The sequence below is a fragment of the Bubalus bubalis genome, chromosome X, assembly GCF_019923935.1.
Source record: "Bubalus bubalis isolate 160015118507 breed Murrah chromosome X, NDDB_SH_1, whole genome shotgun sequence".
Taxonomy (NCBI): domain Eukaryota; kingdom Metazoa; phylum Chordata; class Mammalia; order Artiodactyla; family Bovidae; genus Bubalus; species Bubalus bubalis.
Window position 1 is genome coordinate 131256060 of NC_059181.1, and position 15673 is coordinate 131271732.

The following is a 15673-nucleotide window of genomic DNA, read 5'->3' on the forward strand; positions in this document are numbered from 1 at the left end:
CTACGGGGGACCTTCCCAACCCAGGGATCGAACCCAGGTCTCCTGCATTGCAGGCAAACTCTTTACCGACTGAGCTACAAGGGAAGCCCTAATAAATACATAAAGTTAGACCATTCCCCTTTGAGAAACAATGGGGCACGAAGTACCTAAAACCATCTTCCCCTTACCTTTCATTCTGCCTGCTCAAATTATTCACACAGAACACACTGTAGACGTTTGGAGCATGTCACAAACACCAGGACTATCTTCACAAATTATGTAATACTTTGCCTGCAAGCTGACAGTAAATTAATACCATAAAGTGAATTAGCAGATTATGCCTCTGTTGACAATTATGTTTTCAATTTATTGGTCTGTTTTGTGAATACAGTTAATTCTCAACTATCAATCTAACTAAATATGCTTGTTGAATCCTGTCAAAGTGAAAAATGATGCTCATGCCCAGATCATAGGGAGAAATGGTCTCATTGTCCTTTGTGTTAGTCCCACTCTATCAAGCCTATTGTGGTCAATTCTGGGGGCCACATTTTAGGAGGGACTTTGAAATATTAAAAATATATATATCTGGGAGATGGTGACCAGAAGGAGAAGGAGATGACTGGAATTCACATCATCCAAGTAACAGATGAAGCCCCTTAAACTATTTAGCTTACAAAAGAGACAACTAAAAAGTGACAAGATGGTGATAGTCTTCAATCTGTACAGCATGAGAAAAAGAGAGCATATTTATTCAGTATCACTTTAGAGGGCAGAATTAGGACCAGTGGGTAGAACTATCATTGTAACGTTCATTCATTCCACAGATAAGTAGTGAGAGTTTCCTACATGCCAGGCATAATGCTAGACACTGGGGATACAGAAACAAAAAAAGATGTCATCCTGACTCTGAAGAAGCTCCGAGTCCACTGGGGATGACCATTACAAAGCCGTAAAAACCATTGCTACATGCAACAGAGAAATGGAAGCAGACAGAAGAGACTGCCCAATTCCAGCAACAGACAGAAGTAGGACTGGAGGGAAGAGAGGTTCTCATGAGAGAAGTCAGCCCAACAAAAAGAATTTCCTATCAATTTGAACTGTCCCACCACTTGAGTGAACTACTTCCTGAGCCTTGTGAGACCTGCTCAAATGCCATTGCTACACTGGGTGAGAGGCTGAAACAGACGGTTTTTAGGGTCTCTTCTCTAAGAGTTCAGAGAAGGCAATGGCAGCCCACTCCAGCACTCTTGCCTGGAAAATCGGAGCCTGGTAGGCTGCAGTCCATGGGGTCTCGAAGAGTCAGACACAACTGAGCGACTTCACTTTCACTTTTCACTTTCATTCATTGGAGAAGGCAATGGCACCCCACTCCAGTACTCTTGCCTGGAAAATCCCATGGGCGGAGGAGCCTGGTGGGCTGCTGTCTATGGGGTCGCACAGAGTTGGACATGACTGAAGCAACTTAGCAGCAGCAGCAGCAGCTCTAAGAGTTGTTACTCTACTGACTCCAACTGAATGTCCTATTAACCAAGTGAATATTCTAATTTAACTCTCAGGGAAGCAGAAAGTTTCATTCACCAGGTGTCCCCAATAGTAGTGTTCTGGTTAAAAAGGATTTTAATGTATGAACCTCAACTAAACCACAAAACATAAATTAAAAAGGAAATCTGCCATCCTGCCCATTTTTCCTCCACCAACAAAATTTTTTAAATCCAAATCAAATGATAATGATTCTTGTTGATGGCAGACCATGGGCATTTACCAGGAGTATGTTTAGAGATCCAAACATGTGAATAATACTTAAGCATATAATTTCCTCTATAAAATGAAGTCATGATTCTGTAAATATGGGACTGAGTAATATTAAATTCTGCCACTGAAACAAATGATGTTTTCTGTACTATAAAACTATGTCATTTTTTTAATCACTTCCTGTGTATCCGGCGCTGTTCTAAGTGAGATGCATGTTATTAACTCATGTTATTTCTCCCAATAAACTTTGAAGTGTGCATTTAAAAAAAAATCATCCCATTTTACAGAAGAGAAAGTTGAGACACATAGGGATCAAATCATTTATCCACTGCTGCTGCTGCTGCTAAGTCGCTTCAGTCATGTCCGATTCTATGCGACCCCATAGATGGCAGCCCACCAGGCTCCCCCGTCCCTGGGATTCTCCAGGCAAGAACACTCACTGGAGTGGGTTGCCATTTCCTTCTCCAATCCATGAAAGTGAAAAGTGAAAGTGAAGTCGCTCAGCTGTGTCCGACTCTTAGCAACCCCATGGACTGCAGCCTACCAGGCTCCTCTGTCCATGGGATTTTCCAGGCAAGAGTACTGGAGTGGGGTGCCATCGCCTTCTCCGCATTTATCCACTAGGTGAATGGAATTCTGACACAAGCAGTGTGACTCCATACTCTCAACCACTGCACTATACAGTTACCTTGTACTCACCTGGGTCTACAAGAGGGACACATATGCACAGAGGCAAGGAGCAACCAACACCATTGCAAAGAGCCAAGCGCTGCTTGGCGGACTGAGCACCCTCAGTAATCACTTCCACACACCTGCCTCACAGGGCCCCCTTACATTCTCACCTCAGCAAAAGAGCAAATGTCTCCATATCACTGAACCTCATGATCTGTCACAAACAGCTGGAACAGTGACTATGGAATCCATGATTTCTACAGCATTACTTTATCTACTGTTTTGGATTAATCTGTTTCTCCCTCATTCATGTATTTCTCCGTTTGGATTTCATTTGCTAATTATCTAGCAGTTCTAAGAGAATTTCTTTTCTTTACAAAACCACTGTTTATTCCTACTTAGGCTCAAAATGGTGCTCTGTGGTTATAAAAATGAATTGTGGCATGCCGGAGGAAAAAAAATGAACTTGCTGTTATACATCCGGCCCGTCATTTTTAAAATTTCTCCCAGATGATTGAGCTCAGATCCAACCCCTTCTATTGTTTTCAATATTTCAGCCAAAATAAGACAGATTACCAAAAACAGCTAGTGATTTCTTTTTTATTTTTGTTCTCAGTGTTGTACTGTCACTTAAATACTATGTTAGGAAAATAAACATTTCAGCTTAAGTTTTCTCACTGATAGCCATTTCTTTCCCACCTTTCCAACCTTCAGAATTAAGTCATCAACCAGGACCCAATCATTCCTGCCACTAACTTTTCATTTACTGCATTCATTAATATCCATTGCATGTACACCACACATGTTTAAAGTACCCACTTCAAGCACTGCCGTTTATTCCCCTAAAAATGCCTCATTACAAAGAGAATAAACCTTTCAACCTATATCAACAGTCAAAGAGCTCAAGTAAATGATGAAGTAAATGAGTCCAAGTTAGAGTACACTCAGATCAAAATTCGTGGACCCCTTTGCCCTTGGCTTAAACATTTATCTTTGGAAATAATGGACTATTTGCAAATTGTGTAAGGAGATTGGGATTGACACATATACACTATTGAAACTATGCATAAAATAGATAACTAATGAGAGCCTACTATATAACCTCAGGAAACTCTACTCAGTTTTCTGTGGTGACCTAAATGGGAAAGAAATCCAAAAAAGAGGAGATATATGTATGCATTCATGCTTAGCTGCTCAGTCATGTCTGACTGTGACCCCATGGACTGTAGCCCACCAGGTTCCTCTGTCCATGGGATTATCCAGGCAAGAATACTGGAGTGGGTTGCCATTTCCTTCTCCAGAGGGTCTTCCCCACCCAGGGATTGAACCCACGTGTGTTGCATCTCTTGCACTGACAGGCAGATTCTATGCCACTATATATGTATATATGTGTAGCTGATTGACTTTGCTGTACAGCAGAAACTAAGATCATTGTAAAGCAACTATACTCCAATAAAAATAAAAGAGACTAATTGTTCTAACCCCTCTCCCTTTTATTCAGATTTGACTGGGCCAATACAAAATACTTCTTTGTAAGTGAACAAAGATACATACACACCACAGTGTTGTCTATAATAGCAAAAACTGGAACTGGCTTAAGAGTCCCTCAGTAGGGGATTGGGTAAATAAAGCATGACATATTCATAGATTAAAACACTATGCAGCCATTACAAAGGAGAAAAAGTATAAAGAGATGCAAGAGAATGACAAAGACAAGATTCAGTATAGAGGTTACTTTTGGCCTGTGCAGTTAGGGAGGGATGCATAGGCAGATTTCAACTAACTTCATAATATTTTACTTCTTAAGTTTTGTGTCAGGTACACAGGTGTTCTTACAGAACTTTTTATATCTTTCTGTGCATGTGAATTACTTACTACTTTTAAAAAGTGTTTGGGCAATTGTCTAGGAAATTCCCACTGAAATAAAATAAAGCTATTGAGAATATTTCATTATGATGCTTAGAAATTGTTTCATGTGTACAATGAGGATAATGTGATGTGAAATGAGCATAAACATCAATGGATGGGATTTCAATTTTAGAAGGTCTCGATTATTAGGAGGAAAGTTCTTGGTGTGGACATCAAAAGCAAGCTAAGGGACAAAAAACCAAATGACAAACTGCAGATTATAAAACATATATCCTGAATGGTTTGGTTGAGAAAGATCCAAGGATCTTTAGAGTAACTTCAGCTCTAGAGTTCTACAGTGCTGTAAAATTAGTGTTGGTAGTCATATTCACCAACATTCTGGCATCTTTGACCAAGAATCTGGTTTTCACCTTGATCAGGCCTAAGGTTCAGTTATTAAATATATCTTTAATGCCTACCATGCATCAGACATTGTGCTGGCCTCCAACAGGGCTCGGAGAAGGCAATGGCACCCCACTCCAGTACCCTTGCCTGGAAAATCCCATGGATGGAGGAGCCTGGTGGGCTGCAGTCCATGGGGTTGCTAAGAGTCAGACACGACTGAGCAACTTCACTTTCACTTTTCACTTTCCTGCATTGGAGAAGGAAATGGCAACCCACTCCAGTGTTCTTGCCTGGAGAATCCCAGGGATGGGGGAGCCTGGTGGGCTGCCGTCTATGGGGTCGCACAGAGTCAGACACAACTGAAGCGACTTAGCAGCAGTAGCAGCCAACAGGGCTACCAAAATGAACCAGACATGGACTTGTCATCAACATCACCCAGCAATACGGGGAAGACAGACCATAGCCAATTCACCTTAATGCAATTTAGTAAAAGCTCTATAGCAAACATGAGCCCAGCCTCATCCAAGTCACAGCTATCCCTCCCCTGGATCATTAGAATGGGAAAACAGCTGAGGAATCACTCCTGTGGGAATACAGTAGAGTCAAGAACAATGTCACAGAAGACATGGTATTCACTCTGTATCTTGTAGGATGAATAGAGCTAATCAGGCAGAAGCCAAAGCATAACCAGAGGCAGAAGATATGCAAATGTGTGGTATATTTCAGTGAAGAGTGAGAAGTCCATTGTGACCAGCTCCTAGGAGAGTAGTCAAGATCATAAAAACTCTTGAATATCATACGTTAGAGTTTGGATTTTGGCCTCAGGTATTAGGGAACTATCGGAGACTTTTAAAGAATGAAGTAACTTGATCAGATTTACATTTTGGAAGGATCACTGGAGGATAAATGGAAGAGAAGATGAGACTTGGAAGACCAGTTAGGAGGCCATGTAGTCTAGACCAAAAACTGAGGAGAGCTTGCCCCCGAGCAAAGCTAATGAGAAGGAAAAGGAGACAGAAGGACAGATCCTACAGGCATTTCTATGTTAGAATAAACATGGCATAATGAGAGGCTGAAGAAGGAATAAAAACCAAACCTTCTAGCTTGGATGTTAAGAAGTATGCTGATGAATTTAGGAGAGCCAGGCTGTACAAGGAAGACTAAGTGCAGTTTGGAAATATTTAATCTGAAAGTGTCTCTAGGCCCGTCAGGTGAAGATGTTCCTCAGCAAGGCTTGTTTGCTGTCTTCCCAAACATGTCTACCTCCATAGTTCCCGGCCTTGTCCAAGTCACAACTATCCCTCCACTGGATCATTAGAAAAGCCTCCTAATTGATCTCCTTGCTTCCATTCTGGTCCAGCTCATAGTCTAGTCTCCATACAGCAGCTAGAGTACTGCTTTAAAATTTTAAATCTGATCTTATCACATCCCTCCTCAGAATCCTCCAATAGTATCCTATCACATGTAGAACAAATCCAAACTTTTTACCATGACCCACAGGGCCCTACAAGATCTGACTTCTGATTATCCTTCTAAGCTCTTTTCCTACCATTCTCCCTTTTGTTCATCGCACTTCAGCCACATTGAGTATTTTTCCTATTCTTTATGCAAAGCAAGCATATTTCATCTCAATGAATAGTTTCAGTGACTCAGTGAGGGCCTCAATGAAGATCTGATTGCCATAAACACAATGCTTTATTCCATGGTGATAGTTCTGGGAGTTCAAATAATTTTGGAATTCCTTGAGCAGATCCAAGCAAGCCTCAGGAAAGATACAGGGCAACTGGCCAAAGTCCAAAGAAGAGAAGCTAAATAAGTAATCCAAAAAGCTGAGGTAGGGGCCAGAAAACCCCATAAAAGCACACTTGAAAACATGGCATTATGTTTATAGTTTCTACCATGTTATCTCACTTCTGGTCAAAGATTCTTTTGAATGTTTCTCTAAGTGTTTTCATGTCTCAGGATCTAGCTCCCAACTCAATTGTAAGTCATGGGGTCACTGAGACCATGCTTCCTTTATATTCTCCAGAATGCTTAATGTAGAGCTGTAAGTAGTTAGTCCATGTTCTAAGGACCACCTGAATTAAGATGAAATTTAATGGAATTAACTTCAAAAAGCTAAAGATGAGGGAAACTTGGCATGGTAGAAAGAACTAACGGTTTAGGGAAGGGGTTGACCTCAACCTGAGTTGAGGGAGGGATTCTCAAATTCTTCACAGCCCCAGTAGAGTGCTTTGTATACAGCAGGTCCCCAGTGAGTGTTTGTTGAAAGGATGGATGAAAGACTACATAAAATTTTTTAAAGCTCAAATGGTGTTGATAGAAAATAATGCTTCAATGACAGGAAGCAGTTTTTCTCTTCACTCTGTCCTTGTCATATATATTTGATTTCTAGACATTCCAACTCAGTAGCTAGAATCCAATGGGAGAAAGATCAAAATTGTGAGGGTTCTGGGAACAATATTAGATATCAGTGGAGTTTAACTGATGAAGAGGGGCCATAATAACAACCTTGCACTATCTGAAGGACCATCATGTAGAAGAAGGAACAGAATTGCTTTGCATAGCTCTAGAGGATAGTAGTCAAGGGTGAAAGTCTTAGAGAAACAAATTGCAGCTCAGAATAAGGAAGTACTTTCTTACAATACTTAATGCCCCATGCTGGAGTAGGCTAACAAAAATGACTGTACACTCCCTGCCAATGGCCTCTTTTTTTCAGGCAGGTAAAGGGTAATTACCTAGCAGTATACTGTAGGGTGATTTCTGAATTGAGACGAAGATGGGACTAAGAGAGTGTTATTCCAAGTAGATTGCAAGCCATTATTGGAGCCATAAAATCAATTTAGTGGGTCCTGACCAACATTTTTCTAAGTGAATTCAAACAGAATAGAAAATATCAGACAGCAGCACACATATAGCAAAGATGAGCGTGATTTTGGAAAAACCTATTCTGGAACCATGTTTATATATGTATGAATGTACTTGCTGGGTTGCAGCATAACCTGCTTATCTTTCCGTAGATGGCCATCAAAACATTTTGGAAAACCACTGCACTGAGGCCTCTTCCAGTTTTAAGATCTGGTAGTTCTAAGAATTCTTATCTCTGTTGCAGAGATCCAAAATTGCTGTCTATGAAAAAATGTGGTCTTACATGAAATCAGCAGAGCCATCTGTGTTTACCAAAACAACAGCAGACGGGGTGGCCCGAGTGCGGAAGTCCAAGGGAAAGTTCGCCTTCCTGCTGGAGTCAACCATGAATGAGTACATTGAGCAGAGAAAACCATGTGATACGATGAAAGTTGGTGGAAATCTGGATTCCAAAGGCTATGGTGTGGCAACCCCTAAAGGCTCAGCATTAAGGTGGGTGGAATAATATAACAATATCCGTGTTGTTATAGTATTCCACCTACCCTGATGCATTTTGTTGTCGTTTTCTTTCTTGTGGATTTTGAGGTAACTTTTAAAAGTTTAAAACCTACAATATTCCATGGAGTTAAATAAGACGGTAAATTATGGTTTCATCTATTTAATGCATCCATTTTTTTAATGTTCTCTCTCTGTGTGGTCCTCTCTGTTTGTTGCTGTTTTAATTTTACAGTTCAACGGCTTTTTCAATTTAAATGGTAAAAGCCAAGTTATGGTGCCATATGTGACGAATGTTAATTGCATGGATGTGGTGTTCTTGTTACTTTTTTTCTCAAAGACAATTTCCCCATCCCGCACACTTCAGTTTTTGAGCAAATGTTATCCTCCATATGCCACCTTCCAATATTTAACCCTGTATTTGCTGTACAGACATTTTTATAGCTCCACGTTCTGTGAAATTTAGCCAATTTGTCCTCTTGTGCTCCTTTTTATACGTTAACGATTTCCTAAGCATTTGTGCATTTTCTTACAAGTTATTGTTTTATCGTTTCAAGAAATGCTGTTAACCTGGCAGTATTAAAACTGAATGAGCAAGGCCTCTTGGACAAATTGAAAAACAAATGGTGGTACGACAAAGGAGAGTGCGGCAGCGGGGGCGGTGACTCCAAGGTCAGCCTCAATGTCACCACAACCGGGTACCCTTAGTGACGAGTAATCGGCAAGACTGTTAGCTTCTTATTGAGGAAAGAGCACAAGACTCACACAGAAAGTGGAATGACCAGGTTATTCCCCTGCCTGGCAGCTTTGGGAACCAGAAAGACTTCAGGGCACCGCCCGCACTTTTGATCTAACTTGGGTCCCTTCTTAAACTCCCAGACAGAGGCTCCCTGTCCACACCCTGCCCGTCCCCTCACAGGCCAGACCACCTGCCTTAAGAAGGCCAGTGTGCAGGTCTCAACACCCTAGGCTTTCACAAGCCTGAGGCTTTCCTTAAGACTGTCCCCACCCGCCTCAGATGAGTGCTGTGAGAAATCAAATCTATCTACTGAAAAGTCAGGTAACAGCCTTTTTTTTCCCCCCTCAGGCGTGATGGTTGCTCAGTGGTTGGTTGCCTGATTAGAGTTGGCTTCTTCAATCATGTGTATGAGTGGTTAGATGTTCTCCATATGTGATAGCCTATTTAAGCTGGCCCCACTCAACTTGAAAGCCAAAGAACAAGTTCGGTTTCAAGTTAAATGGGGTCTTTCTTCAATAGGCCACCACATATATAGACTTTGCCAAGGTATTCGGTATATTTAAACAAGTGCGTCGCCTGACTGACACTCTTTTGTGTATAAATCCCTGATTTGGCTTCTCCTTAGCCGTGTTCTTGGTTCAGGTAGGTCTAATTGTTATCCAGGCTGCCGTCGTGAGAAAATCCATCTTACTTGGCATTCCTTTGGCTCCTTAATGTTCTTCGGTCTAGAACAAATGAATAGCCTTCAACCAAGCAACAAGAAATAGGGGCAAGCTCAGAAGCCACAATACAATGATGGAAGACATGTTGGGTAAGTACAGGAGAGGACCTGAAAACAGAATCCTCCATGGCCTAAAGGGCATGAGAATGATATTGAAGCATGTAAGATCGACTCTTGTACAACCAAGATACCATGGGCATCTTAAGGTGAAGAATAGTGTTTCCCAGTCACAGACCGACAGGGGAGCCAAAACATTTCTCCTTCAGAGACAATGGTTACACCTCTGCTCCTCTCTTTCTCTCTCCACTCCTCAGGAAGCTGCCGGAAAAGTTAGTTTGCCAGTCTGCAGTATAATACGGGGTTTGGAAACACAGAGCACTTTCCAAGAAATAAATTTAAAAACAACTTTCTTCAGGAAATAATCTTACCAAGCATGGGCAAGGTAAAACCTTGATTAACCAGAACTCACCTAACCAGTACCCCAGCTCACTGAATTGTCCCCCCTCACAGTTCCACATTGAGGAGAAAGCAGCAATAGTACCAAAAAAGAAGACTGCAAGGAATTGATTTTTTTTTTAATCACTTGCCAAGAGATGACCTGTGGTTGGGTCACGCTCAGCTCTGTCTCCTATATCTTCTCTCCATCTGGATTGACCCTCAAACATTAGAGGCTGCTTGCCTGAGGCGAGAAAGTGGATACAAGCACTTTGAGGGGGAAAAAAAGTATTATTAGCCAAGAATGAAACAAAATGAGTATTCTTATTGAAAATTCCATTCATCCCTTATGGATTCCAATTAATCAAGGTTTTACTATGTATCAAAAAGCGTTAACTTCCTTTCCTACCATTGTGAACTAATGCCATTGACTTGGCTCATTCGAGTTTGGCAATGGCTTACCTGATGCCTAGAGTACTTAGCACTTTCTTCCTGGTCTTTTTTCTCATATTATTATCAGGCCACGGAGAACCTAATTATACCGTTCAAGTGAGTTGCAGAGTGAAAATTGAGCTGGATTGGATACATGGCTGTCACGAATTCATCCTTCATACTCAGCATGGTTAAAAAGGCGCCATGGACTGTATCAAGATGACTCTAAAACATCTACATGATGCCAAGTGCCCAGAAGTTTTCAAATAACCAGATGTTTGATGTTACATAAACAAAAAGATCTGCACGCATCTGGCTGAATTTTTACTTTTCACCCAGATATTGCCTCAGCTGATACTGCTGCAAAATTATCAAGTAACTTTGTTGCCAAGCCCCACAATTTCCAGATTATCTGATTTTTGGCACGCAAATAGAAAAATATTTCAGTAGATGCTAAATGTTGCCAACTTCTTTGACCATAGTGCTACCAGCCACTCATCTTTCAAATCACTTCCTTTGCTCATTCCTCCAGACAACTTTTTGAAATAAGTCGACCCTTTCTCAACTATGGATAATAGTGTGATCAGTGCTGCGTATCCAATGATTGCTTATTCCATTTCTGGATGACCAAGGAGCTTGCCTTTAACTTCTTTCTTCTTGCTACCTGCTGTTTTCTGAGAGTGAGCAAGAGAAGGGGCAAGAGATGAACTTGAATCAGTGCTACCACTATTTAGTGGTGATGCCAAAAAGAAATCAATGGAGAAGAAGGTAGAAAAGGCAGTGAAACCTCATTAATTTGGAGCCCTCTAATTTATAATTTGTGATAAATTGGACAGACACCAGTCTACAGGGACCAATCTACAGTCTAACTGTATCAGGGATGAGGCCAAGAGAGGTTTGTTAAGCAAATGAAAAGTTTAGACTCAATTGTCAGTTGAATTTTTCCTTACGAGAACAAACCTTTTTCAAACGTTGGAAGCATTTTTTGAGATATAATCATATCCATTACAAATTTATCTGCTAAAGTAGTTTTCACGAGGACCTTCACTAAAGCAATGTTTTATAGAGAGTTTGAATTACAAAATAGATTTTAAGAAATGAAACTGTCATTCTTCAAACCTATTTTGTAATTCAGGACTTTCTCCTTCAGACAATCCTTCTCCTCTGTTCAAATCAGTGAGTTTTAACTGTATTAGTAAAATGGCTTGAGAATTACATTTCTTTATTGTATTCCATCCCCAGTTAACATGACAATTGACAAATACACCATCATTTCATAGAGAAAGTGAGACCCAGAGATGGTGGTGACTTTGAGAAGGTCACACAGCTAATGCTGTCACAAATCTCTGCTGACTTTCAGGGTCACCTCTTGTGATAATATCGCAGACAGCAATTTATCACATCTACCCATCCAATGAGCAATGCAAATATGATTACATATGATCTATTTCCATAAAAATCAAGTTCATTCTCAACTACCTTTGTTACAAGGCAAATAGCATATTTAAGCCATTCCAGCCCTCAGTACTGATTACTAAAAATGACAATAATCACAAAGCCTGACATTTATAAGTGCTTTTACTTTTTCAAAAACACTTTTACAACTATTATCTCTGAAACCAGGAGAGGGGAAAAAAAACATATATTATCTCTCTCCCACAACCTTTAAATAATGATAAATGGGCAATTATGTTAAATTCTTGACTTTTCCCCTCTGATATGAGACATAACACATTCTAAGCCTATTCTCTAAAAGTTACTATTTCATGGAATAAAGAAGCAGTGATCAGGCTGTTTTAAATGTACACACAGTTAGGCTGATGAAATAGATTTTTTTTAATTCTCTAAATACAAGAAATTAAAATAAGGTCAGTCACCAGTTAGCCTCTGCACCAGATCTACAGGTTAGAACTAAAATACTGCTTGGGTTTACCAGTTTCCTAAACCTGGGCTAATAGGGTGGACACAAATCAGACTCAATCCTTCCTTGATGAACTATAAATGTACAGGCAAGGATCATGGAAATTAGAGCTGTGGTTTGGGAATTTTTAACCTGCAAATCACCCTTTTGTGTTAGCGCTTTATTACATTGTGTGTGCAAATGCAGTAATTAGGAGCCAGTGGGTTGTTTCAGCGATAAACCCCCATCACCAGGGGTTTGTGACACAGCCAGTGAAAGTCTATTGCTATAAATCACAGCAGAATGGGGATTTTAGCTGCTGAATTACCACATCAACCTCCCTCCTCAGCTGCTTGTCCCTGCAAACTTTCAAATTCTTCTGATGCCTGCACCCATGCTGTTTCATTCCCTTAATCTTGGGTGAAGGGCACCCAGCCTAGCTTTCCCACATAACCTTATTTTACTAGATGCGGTCTGGTCAATGAAACAATCCATAAGTGATCTTGACAAGGCATTATAAACCATACCCCACTTCACCCTAGAAGTGTCCTGGTTTTAGTTCTATCCAGGGATTTAAATCAACTTCCAATATCCATATTTTCCAAGACAAAAATCAGCATATTTTGTGTGCTTTGGGGAACACTGGAACAGAATGTTTAAATGAAACCATTCTAAACCAGTTGACGGCAGTGAGAGTTGCCTTAACTTGTAAGGCATATAGGCTAGTAAGGATGAAGATGGGATATGAACTTAAACTTCCATTAAGTCACAACAAAGAGTTGGACACAACTGAGCAACCAAGCATTATGTGACCCCATGAACTGTAGCCCACCAGGCTCCTCTGTCCTTGGAATTTTCCAGGCAAAAATACTGGAGCAGATTGCCATTTCCTCTCCAGGGCATCTTTCTAACCTGATCATTATGATTTATAGAGTATTAATAGAGAAATGCAGTTTATTTTCTTCACAAATATATCGGGACTAGAATAAACTAACCAATGGGATGCTAGTAAAGAACTTAGGGAACTTGTTTTAATAAATTCCAAAAATGACTTGCAATTAAAAGTAGTTATATCTCCTTTCACATGGGTGCTTTTTAAAGTACTTAAAAAGAGTTTGTTCTCTTAAGAAATTCAAAGATATTCCTCATATCACAATCTTTCTTTTTTTTTTTTTTTTGTCTCATAACCATGCATTTGCTTAGCAAGTCTCCTATTCAGAGATAGTAAAAAGTTATACTTTAGGACAGTAGATTTCCCAATGCCTTCGGCTTCTCTTTAGTGGTACATAGATAAATGAGGTGATACTATGTTTCCTATATGCATAAATGAGATCCTCAGCTTTGTGTGTATTTCTTCTTCCATGTTTGTCTACAATTCTCCTCTCCTATGCCACCGTCTCTTAACCACTTCTCTTCCACACCCAGAATTGTTTGACATTCTTGGGCCTTGGGTCATGGATGTGAATCTGCCTCTGCCTTTTACCTGCAATAAGATGGGCGTTTGATTGGCAGGAGCCATCCCTAAAGGGAGACATTTTGGATATCCAGGGTTAAGCTGGAACCCCAGTGACTCTCTATTGACACTGTTATGTGTGTAGTCAAGAATCATTACAGATCGATGGCACTTCCTGAGTCTTAGAAGAAGTTCCTGTGAGTCACCAAGACTGGTTTGGGATCAAGGAGTAGGGTGAGTATATTACACTCTTCGTTGGTTTGCATGTCTCTATGCTGGTGCTGCCGCCTGGAAGTATGAAGAAACTGACAGTTTTCTTTCCTGATAGTGACTAAGTTTGCTCCTTGAACTTACTCAGGTCTTCTTCCCAAGAGCAAACCCTCACTTTCTTTCAAGTGGCTGCTGCAAAAAAGGGACCTTTTTGCCTTAAGAACTGAACCAATCCAGTGACTACCAAAACCATTGATTTTACCAGATGGTGTTAAAGAATAAGTGCTACCACCGGAAAAAAAAAAAAATGTAATCCAGAAAGAAAATATTTTTTAAAATTAACCCATTTTAATGATTTTTTTTTTTTTTTTTTTTTTGAAATTGACTACGTGGCCTTAACACAGTTTCTATGATTAGGATGTGGTTATTTGCCTTTGGTGTTATCCTGATAACATGAATGTGTTTCTTATTGACAAATAATGACCAAATGTCCAACACCAGAGCTACAGAAAGAGCAGCAGGAATGAAAAGCCGGAAGGTAAGAATGCTGCTATACAGTTGCCAAGAAGAAAGACGCCGCTGCAGTGGCAGAGTTAAACGGTATATGTCTGCTCTTTCTGCCCCACTAAGAGCAAATCATTTGGTTTCCTTTCATTTGGAGAGAAGATTATAGGACTACATTCTCTGAAAGGTAGGACAGCCATGGAAAAGAAATGCGAAAGATTTGAAATGATTGGAAAAGAAACACAAAAGATATGAAATGATTAAAACACATTCGATGAGGGTGGGAATTGAGGTTGGTGGAACAGGGTGGGGGCAGATTTCTTTTACAGAGAACAATTGAAATCTATTCTCTTTTGACTTTCTAGAGAGCGGTAAAACATTTGGCCCTTGGCACATGAGGCAAATCCCTATTGGTCAGAGGTGGCAAAGGGTGGTCCAAGTGCTAGATTCACCATAAAGCTCAATTTCATCTGGCTTTGAAGCAAATATTTCTCAAAATACAGATCTAAGACAATAGCATCCATTACATTTTTTTTTTAAATGAGAGGGAGAGACTGACTTTGCTAGCATGTGCTGTCTAGCACTGCTGCTGGAAATGCAGAGAAGTGGATGAAAGCTGAAAACAGTGGCGTGTACCCTGGAATGGCAACCAGAAGTTAGCTTTCAAATCTGATAGGTAGACCCTATTTGCTGCAATCTATTGGCATGTAAGCTAAGACTGATTATTTTTCTATGGGTCATGGTCAATGGAGGGCTACTGGGAGAAAAGTAGAATGCTGGCACCCATTGGATTAAACTCTCAATGAATATTTTGCCTAGAATCAGGAAAATGAACTAGATGTCTTTCTTCAGAAACACTTGTTATGTGAGTTTCTGGTAAAGATCTGTTTTGGTCTGTCTTCTCAGTCTATGCCTCTCTTTCTCAGTATCATGGGGATGAACTAAAGAAAAGACACTTGTATGTAGTGAAACACAACCAAACGTGATAGTTTGAATGTTCAATGGATCTCAAAACAGGGTTTTCAAGGGACTCATATCAATTACGTACCTGGGAAATTATCTGTGGCCACATTTTAAACAAAACTAGCTTCTCCAGAAGCTTCGCATCTTTCCTTCATGCCCTTCTCCCTGTCAGGGACAAATTGAGTAAGAAGTCTTCCCAGACTGATTGGGTTATGTCAGATTGTCCACGACCAATAAATTGTTCAGGTTTCTAGTTCTAGAGGGAGAGATTGGACCAAGACCCAGTTTGGCAAGAAT

General features: G+C 40.3%; 1 protein-coding gene and 1 long non-coding RNA gene across 7 annotated transcripts in view; one reads left to right on the forward strand and one right to left on the reverse strand.

Annotated features, from left to right (window-relative positions):
* The window catches only part of GRIA3 (glutamate ionotropic receptor AMPA type subunit 3), a 309119-nt gene that overhangs the window by 276124 nt on the left and 17322 nt on the right, over positions 1-15673 (forward strand). For 3 of the 5 annotated variants that reach the window (XM_006064985.4, XM_006064986.4, XM_025277144.3), the window contains one exon: positions 7769-8016. In XM_006064985.4, coding sequence (XP_006065047.1) covers positions 7769-8016 — 248 coding nt within the window. Of the gene's footprint in view, positions 1-7768; positions 8017-8576; positions 8692-15673 lie in introns of all 5 variants that reach the window. The other 2 variants (XM_025277145.3, XR_003106867.3) reach the window with 1 other exon arrangement.
* Positions 1-15673, reverse strand: part of LOC123331754 — a 210135-nt gene that overhangs the window by 96561 nt on the left and 97901 nt on the right. The window lies entirely within an intron of this gene.